Consider the following 8,472-nt stretch of genomic DNA (forward strand, 5'->3'; position numbering starts at 1 on the left):
ACACAGACAGAAAGCGGCCACCAGACAGCATGTGAGTACTAAACTAAGTTCTCATTCACACACAAGTTTACGTTAAAGACACACAAGTTACAAAAATAGTCGGTTATGTCTGTGAAGGTAAACAGCTGGGAAATAAATCGCATGTTTATTTTAGATCTGTGTGGCAGCAGCAATATACAGTAAATAAATCAATAAATGCACTGCTCTGTTGTCTCCTCTGAGGCTGGGACTGTAAACAGTGTTCTGTGCTCGTCTGTGCAGCCAAACACAGAACAGTTAGCGTGTTTTGCTCAAACTTTCACCACGGCATTAGAACTAGTACACCGTTGTAGCTTGTGAAATCACAATGACGGCGCCGTGGGTGTAAACTTACAGATTAAGGGCTGGTAATATTATAATGAGATCTTTGCCACGTCACCAAGGGAGCGAAATCAGACGCGCTCGTTTTCTCAGACGCTTGCAGAAAAAGGCTTCCCAAAACAAAGTTACTGGGTTAATCTTTTTCATGTTTTCTTGGTTGGTAGATGCACCGGGGACCTGATTATAGCACTTAACACCTGGAAAAGTCAGATTTTATTTAACCCATTGGCTGGTTAATTTTTCTTGTTTTAAACTAATTTCATTTTGATCAGTTTCTCAGGGAAGCCGTTTTATGTCATTTTGCTTCTCAAGTAAATGTGATTTAAGAATCTTTAGACATTTGCACTGGAAAACGAGACAAAAATCATTTTTGCTGTAGAGTGTTCAATTTATTTTTTACATTTTCTTAACTTATTCTTGAAGTAATAAGTCTTAAATTTACCTTATGAAACCTGGAGAAACCCTGATTTTATCATATGTTTATATAACTGTAAATTGTTAGAATTCCATGGCAAGTGCAGCTGTGTTTTGTCATTTGTTTGGACTATGGGGTGCATATAGACACAAAATCATATTTATGCACCAGTGCACTTTACTTCACTCGTCTCAGATTCTGTATTACTGAAAATGCACCATAAACAGCTGCTTGATCCGCAACCTGTCATTGTTTCACATGGAGTTGCATGACTCTCTTCTTGCTCTCCTATGAAATTGCTGTTCAGTTAGTCAGCATTCACACCAGTGTAAATAGATGTTCAATTGTTGATCAAAATTTCTAGCTGCTGTGTATATATATATATATAAGACCATTTCCTGGACAGCTTCAGGGTGCACTTGGTTGAGTACGTCTTTCCAGGATTTCCGCTCCTCCGTTGTGTTGCAGAGCCATTGTGTTTGTGGTGGACAGCAGCATCTTCCAGAAGGAGGTCAGAGATGTGGCTGAGTTTCTCTACTCCATCCTCACAGACAACATAGTGGCAAAAAATGTCCCGACACTTGTGGTAGCCTGCAACAAACAAGGTTATTGCTGAATATAACATTCAAAATTAAACATTTAATATATTTTACAAGGTGCTTTTATTATGTAGTCTGCAGAATATCATTGCTTTGATTAGAAAATTTAGAGGGAATGTAAGTGCAGTGCAGCAGCATTTATTTGCATTGACTTGCTTTAATATGTTTGCGTAGTGAGGCAATGTCGGACACCACTGATGATTGCTTTATAAAAATATTTGCAAATGTATTTTGGTTTTAAAAAATGGGATTTCATATGTCTGTAGTACATGTTTGTTTTCTTTTTTTATTGTAGATATCTCTATGGCAAAATCAGCCAAATTAATTCAGCAGCAGTTGGAGAAGGAGTTGTGAGTATTCACTTATTTCTGTTTCAGTGATATAGTTAAAGTGCCCATACTGTGCTCATTTATAGTTCATCATTTTGTTTTTGGGCTCTGCCCTAAATAACACGAGTCACATTATTTTTGTAATACTGTACATTATTGCAGCACCTCTTTTCACCCTCTGCCTGAAACGCTCCGTTTAGTTCCTGTCTCTTCAAAGCCCACTCAGCTTTGATTGGTCAACCAAGTTTCCGCTCCTGAGGCTTCATGACCAGCTATAAACAGTATTATATCTATGATAACTGTGACATTGTTATTATAAATCACGGTGGGGATTATGCAAATGTGCAACATGTCGAAGTAGCTAAATCACGGAAATAATGGCAGGATTAGTGTTTTCTGTAGGAGAGAGGAACTCTCTTTGACGTGGTGCAGATGCTTTACATGCACAAGATGCTTTTCTGTGAAACCTCTAGTAACATGTCATATGTGTTGCTGTTACTTGTAATGGATTGATTGTAGGTTTGTGTCTTCTCCACAGGAATACTCTGAGATTGACGCGTTCTGCGGCCCTCTCCTCTCAGGACGGGGCTGTTGGGGGTTCGGTGTATCTGGGTAAGAAAGGCAAAGATTTTGAGTTCTCTCAGCTGCCCAATCGGGTGGAGTTCATTGAGTGCAGCGCACTTGGAAGCAAAGGAGAAGATGGCGATGCTGATATTCACGCTCTAGAGAATTGCCTGACCAAGATCTGAAGAGCTTAAATCTCAACTGGAATTAAGCTAATTCATAAACTTGTAATGTAGAGCTTTATTTTGTCATCTCTGGAATTTTCTTTCAGTGTTGTTGTACCAATCCAACAGTATACAGCATGTCCTAAGATACTGCACATTGTGTATTCAACCAGAATCAATGTATATTGTATGAATGAAAACATTGGCACTTCTATTTGCCTTAGTGTTTTCACTTTCACTCCAGGGCTCTTTTTGAGTTCAAACTTGTGCCAGGTCAACATTTTACTTCTATTCAACTGTGTTGTGTTTGCAAGTGAGACTGTAAATTATATTAAAGACGGCTTATGAATACTAGTTTTCATGGTGCTTTTCCAAAGTTTTGTGGCTAAAAAGTTCAAATGTTTAGGCTATACTTTGAAGTTTATTTTAAGGGAGTATTGCAGGTTGAAAACATGTTAAGCTCTTTGTTTTAAGCAATAAGATTTTGGTCATATAGGCCACCCCTACTCATTGTCCTATCTATTGACAGACCAAATGAGAACAGTTTGGTGCATCGACATGAATTCCACAGCTTTTTGCCAGCATAGCCTAGAGATGAGTTGAGCTAAATTTGACAAAGGTCAGATGAACTGTCTGAAGACAAGCTAAAAAAAGATTTTTCTAAAAATTCTAAATTGAAGTCTAGTTGGTGCAGATTTTTTTGAGTTATTGGTGGTGCTAAATGGTTTGAGATAGAGACCTCAATTTTTTTACAAGGTATATTTGTAATCTTCCCAACAAGTGTGCCAAATTTCATGATTTTTCTGCAAACAGTTCTTTGGGGTACTCAATAGTAGAAGGACCTTCCGGTAACTTTCTATGAATATTAGAACAGAACAGATTTTGCACGCAAGGAAAACTGATAGCTTGCTCCAAAAATTCATAAAGCTCCAGACTATATAGCTCGTTTCTACTTTGCATTGGCCCTTATGAAAATGTACCGTTGTTCCACAATATCTATACTTGGAAAAATTTCTGGACCATCTGGATATTCCACATTGCCCTCCAACATCAATTCTGTTGCTTTTGCTGCCATTTACAAACTCTCCCGCATGGCCTCATGGGATAGTAACGAATCTCTGGCATGTACATGACAGAATCTCAGTGAAGTTAATTTGAGGAATACTGGGATTTCAGACACTCTGCTCATTTCTCCTGAATGATAATAGCTACTCATCTTGACACGCCTGGCTGAGGTTGAGCCACGAGTAAATGCACCTGCTCTGAGCTTGTGATACAAAAAAATGGTCCACCCAGTTTAAAAGGAGTGTGCCGTTTCATTATGCTTTTGGCATGTTTTACGTTTGATAGTTCTTATATGCAACAATGGTCTTGCAAAATCTAACAGATTTCACCAACTCTTCAGTTCACCTCAAACTAAATCTGGTCACATAAACAGGAAAAACCCACAGTAACATGCAACCATTTAGCCACCCTGAAAAATGCCAAAATCAGACCAAAAGATGAACAATAACAAACACCTTTGGCAGGTTCCACAGCAATACCTGCACAATGGTAAACACAAATTATTTAATTCATCATTACATTCGGGTCTACCTTGTCCTGTTGCTTCTCGATTTTCAATTAGTAATGCACCGATCTTGATTTTTCAGGGCAAAAATACATTGCATTGCTCCAATCTTTGTACTGTATTTCTTGTACTTATTTTTCTGTTACTTTCGTGAGCAACTGGGACAGTGATAAAGAAAAATTCATCATGTCTGAGTCTGTAAACAAAGGCCAGAGATGCTGAAGACGAACGCAAAGCGGAGAAAATACTCTACAGGCAGAGTAAGCTCACTGTTCACGACACTCGAAAGGAAACTGACTGTTTTCAGAAAGGTTTTGATGGCAATGCCATTTTCTTTTACTCTTACCTCCATAGTAAAGTAGTGTTTATAAGTGCAGCACTCCTTTTTTTACAGCGGTAACCAAGGAAACGTTGTATCGCTGCTGTTCCATAAGCGCCACCTGCTGGCATGGAGTGATTATGTGTCTCATGCAGCTCATCTGCTGTTTTTGTTTCATGCAGATAATCTTGAAATGATACAATAATTCAAATCAAAAACAACTGCTCATGCAACATGTGCAGCATCTTTGTTTGGATTGTGATTAAAATGCAGTGGTTGCCTCTCATTTCAAATGGCTACAGATTTTTGTTTGTTTGTTTGTTTGTTTGTTTGTTTAAGGCCAGTTTGCCATTTATAGAGCAAATAAACAATAAATAAACTTGCTTTGGAAAAGAAAAAAAAAGAATCAGCCATGAAACATCATGATTGGTGCATCGCTAATTAAAATATTAAATAAATTGGAAGTACAATCTGGGCTTCCTTTTTCTATTAATTCTTCAATAGGTAGATCTTGTCTTTCATAAAGGCCGAGGTCAGGGTCTTGGGCTTATAAAGGTTGGTGACCACTGATCTAAACTTTTCTTAAGACAGTCAGTTCTCCTCGGAGATACATTAATTTAAACCCAACGACCAATTAAATTATTTTGGTTCGATTTATGGCCGATATACAGGTGCATCTCTATTTTCAATGTTTATTTTATTATTTTTAATTTAACTATCTATCTATCTATCTATCTATATCTATCATTTTACTCAGTGTTTTCATGCTTAAAGTTTTGGACAGAAAACATGTTAAACTTTTTGGTAGCCGTACAAGACATGGCCAGCTGACAAGATGCATATGATATTCAAGTTACATAAAACTATAAAGCACCCCAGCCAAAGTCAGTCCTTTTCGACTCTTTTTTTTTTTTTTTTTTACATGCAGGACATATTGGCACTTCTTGAAGGTATTCGTCAGATATTTTGTCAATTGCTTGATGCATGCCTGTGCACCAATAATGAACACAGCCCGAGTCATGATGTCCAATTTGTGAACAAATAACTCTGATGCACCTGTTCTTTTTAATTCATGAAAGATCCTCAGAAAGATTGTGACTTGCCTGTTTGATTCAGTCACACAAATCATTTGGAGCTCTCAAGAGGTTCAAAACTAACTTTCTGCCACACCTGCCAATGGCCAGTGTCCTGAGAAAATCACCCAGCCAAAATTATTATTCTTTTTTTACCAGCAAGGAAACTATTTACATTATTTGATTAGAAGAGGAGTTACTACTATTGCTACATTTAAAAATATCTCCAGGTATAATAATAGTAGTATTAAATGTTATTTTATAGAACAAAATTGTAACAAATTACAATACTAAAATGTACGGCTGTCTTCGCTTTCAAACCACAGACCTTCAAGCTTCTCTTTAGTTGACAACATATTTATAAATGATTTATGACGTTGTGTGCCTGATGGGGTGGAACATAATATAAATCTCAAAACAAAACAAATGTCCAAACAAAACCGGTTGATTACAAAAAATATTTCAAAATATCTATAAAGTCAATCAGGTTTGTAAAAGCTTGAGGGTGAGAAAATGATCACAGAATTCTCATTTTGGGGCGAACTATCCTTTTAATATGTCATGAAAGGAAAGACGAGTTTTTTTCTCTTTTTTTTAATGTATTAAACTCTGATTTTCTTTTGTAAACAATCAAACAGACTCCTAATAAGTGCAATAATTGTGTCAATTAGTGCTGCGCCAGTGCAGCCATTATAAGGCAGTGCATTATTCATAGTCAACACATCTACTTTATCTTTATTATGACTATACGGCAAATTTTAGAATAGATAGAACTGCAACTGTAAACACATTAAACGTGAACGCCAATCGTCTTCACTGAGACTTTTGACCATAACCTGGATAGCGAATTAAATGTGTTCTATTACATTTTTGTTAGCGATTCTATTTTCCTCCACACAAACAACGATTATTAAACTTCACAAACCTGTAATGAGCTGCAGTCTTCTTCTTCTTCTTCTTCTGATGTTTATTGGCGGTTTTGGCAAACCAACTTAAAGGTGCATTACCGCTACCTACTGATCCTACTGATGGAGTGAACAGATTTGGTAGAGAGAAGGATATTAAAAAAATATATATACCACAATTACAATTTATATTCTTTCCATATGTCCTGTCTTTTTTAGATAATTGAACACTTGATTGCATTTGTCTATATAGTAATATCTTGAGTGATACTTTATCATGTCCCATCAAACCTAATTTATGATTAAGTTGATTTCTTTCTCTTTCATACGCATCACATTCTAGAAGAATGTGCTTTACTGTTTCTGGATTCCCACATTTATCACATCTTCCATTTTCATGCTTCCCTATTTTGTGTAAATTGAAATTTAAAGCTGAATGTCCAATCCTCATTCTTGTTATAATAGCATCTTTCTTCCTGCTCCCACATCTTATTTATTCTCTCTTCACCTACACACCTGTATCTGGTAAAGATGCCTTCCTTTTATTCAACTATCCCATAACTTTTGCCATATCTTTCTTACTTCAATTGATATAATTCTCTTGATTTCAGATTTGCTAATTGCTATATTAATTTCACTATGTGAGTGCTTCAGAGCCATCTTAGCCAAGCAGTCCACTTCCTCATTTCCCTCCACCCCAGTATGAGCCGGTACCCATAGGAAGTATACCATTATCCCTGATTGTCTAATTCTAAACAAGTACTGTAATACTTCATATATTAAATCTTGCCGTGCTGCAGATTTACCACTCACTAGACTTGTTAGAACAGACATTGAATCTGTACATATTACAATATTATTTGGTTGTATTTCTTCAATCCATTGTAGTGCTAATATAATTGCTATTAATTCTGTAGTAAAAACAGACAAATGATCTGATATTCTTTTGGCTATTTTTATTTTAAATGCAGGAATATATACTGCTGCTGCTGTCCTTCCAGATTCAGGATCCTTCGACCCATCCGTATATATCTGTAACTGTGAATAATATGCTTGATTTATATACTGTTGAACTACTATATTTATAGGAATGATCTTCTCCTTTTCCTTTATTTCTTTTTGTATTTGAAAGTCAATCAAAGGCATTGGAAACAACCACGGTGGAACCACTGGAATAGCTACAGTAGGATTATTTTCATATTTATTCAACCCTAATCTATCCGCCTCCTTCTTTACTGTCCAACCGAAGCTCTCTAAATCTTTATAAATCCACATACCCAGGAATCTGACGACCTTCACTTGCTCCAACTGATGACCATACATCTTAATGTTTAATTTCGGATTATTTTTCTTATTCGAAAAACAAATTACTTGAGTTTTCGCCACAGAAAAACGAAATCCCCATATCTTAGCCCATCTCTCTACCTCATTCACCGCATGTTGCATTTTGCTTTCCACAAATGAAATATTCCGTCCCCTTTTCCATAGTGCTCCGTCGTCTGCATATAGTGATCTACCTACTCCACTCTCTATACTGTAAAAAATATAATTTATCATCAAGTTAAACAGAATAGGGCTACTTACACTTCCTTGCGGAGTTCCATTCTCTATCGAATATATTCTAGAATACTTTGTTCCCACTCTAACTTGAATTGTTCTTCCAAACAAGAAATTTAAAATCCAATTGTACATTCTTCCATTAATTCCCAGACTTTCTAATTTCATTAATAACCCCTCTTTCCACAGCATATCATATGCCTTTTCTACGTCAAAAAAGACTCCCACTAATACCTCCTTCTTAATTTGAGCCTTTCTTATTTCATTTTCCAGATAAACTATAGAGTCCATAGTACTACGCCCCTTTCGAAACCCACTTTGATATGCTGAAAAAATATTCCTACTCTCAATTACAAATATCAATATATTCATGACCATCCATTCCATGAGCTTGCATAGGTTGGATGTCAAAGCTATAGGTCTATAAAGCTGCCATGTCTGTCCAACGCTGTAACTTTACCGTGACGTCATCAGAGAGCGCCGCATGAAGCGTGAAGTTTTTTTTTTTTTACTTTATTGAACAATGTAAATGCAGGAAGCGTGAAGTGTGTATACACACGGCTGCATCCGAAAACTTAGGCAGCTGACTTTTTTTTTTTTTTATTTTTTTAGTTTTT

General features: G+C 36.4%; 1 protein-coding gene across 1 annotated transcript in view; it reads left to right on the top strand.

Moving 5' to 3' along the window:
- Window positions 1–2,782, top strand: part of srprb (SRP receptor subunit beta) — a 5,870-nt gene extending 3,088 nt beyond the window's left edge. Inside the window, exons 5-7 of the mRNA XM_016452651.1 lie at window positions 1,244–1,380; window positions 1,670–1,724; window positions 2,242–2,782. Coding sequence (XP_016308137.1) covers window positions 1,244–1,380; window positions 1,670–1,724; window positions 2,242–2,452 — 403 coding nt within the window. The 3' untranslated portion in view covers window positions 2,453–2,782. The remainder of the gene's footprint in view (window positions 1–1,243; window positions 1,381–1,669; window positions 1,725–2,241) is intronic.
- The last annotated feature ends 5,690 nt before the right edge of the window (window positions 2,783–8,472 follow it).

Source organism: Sinocyclocheilus anshuiensis, unplaced genomic scaffold, assembly GCF_001515605.1.
Source record: "Sinocyclocheilus anshuiensis isolate Anshui unplaced genomic scaffold, SAMN03320099.WGS_v1.1 scaffold1478, whole genome shotgun sequence".
NCBI lineage: Eukaryota > Metazoa > Chordata > Actinopteri > Cypriniformes > Cyprinidae > Sinocyclocheilus > Sinocyclocheilus anshuiensis.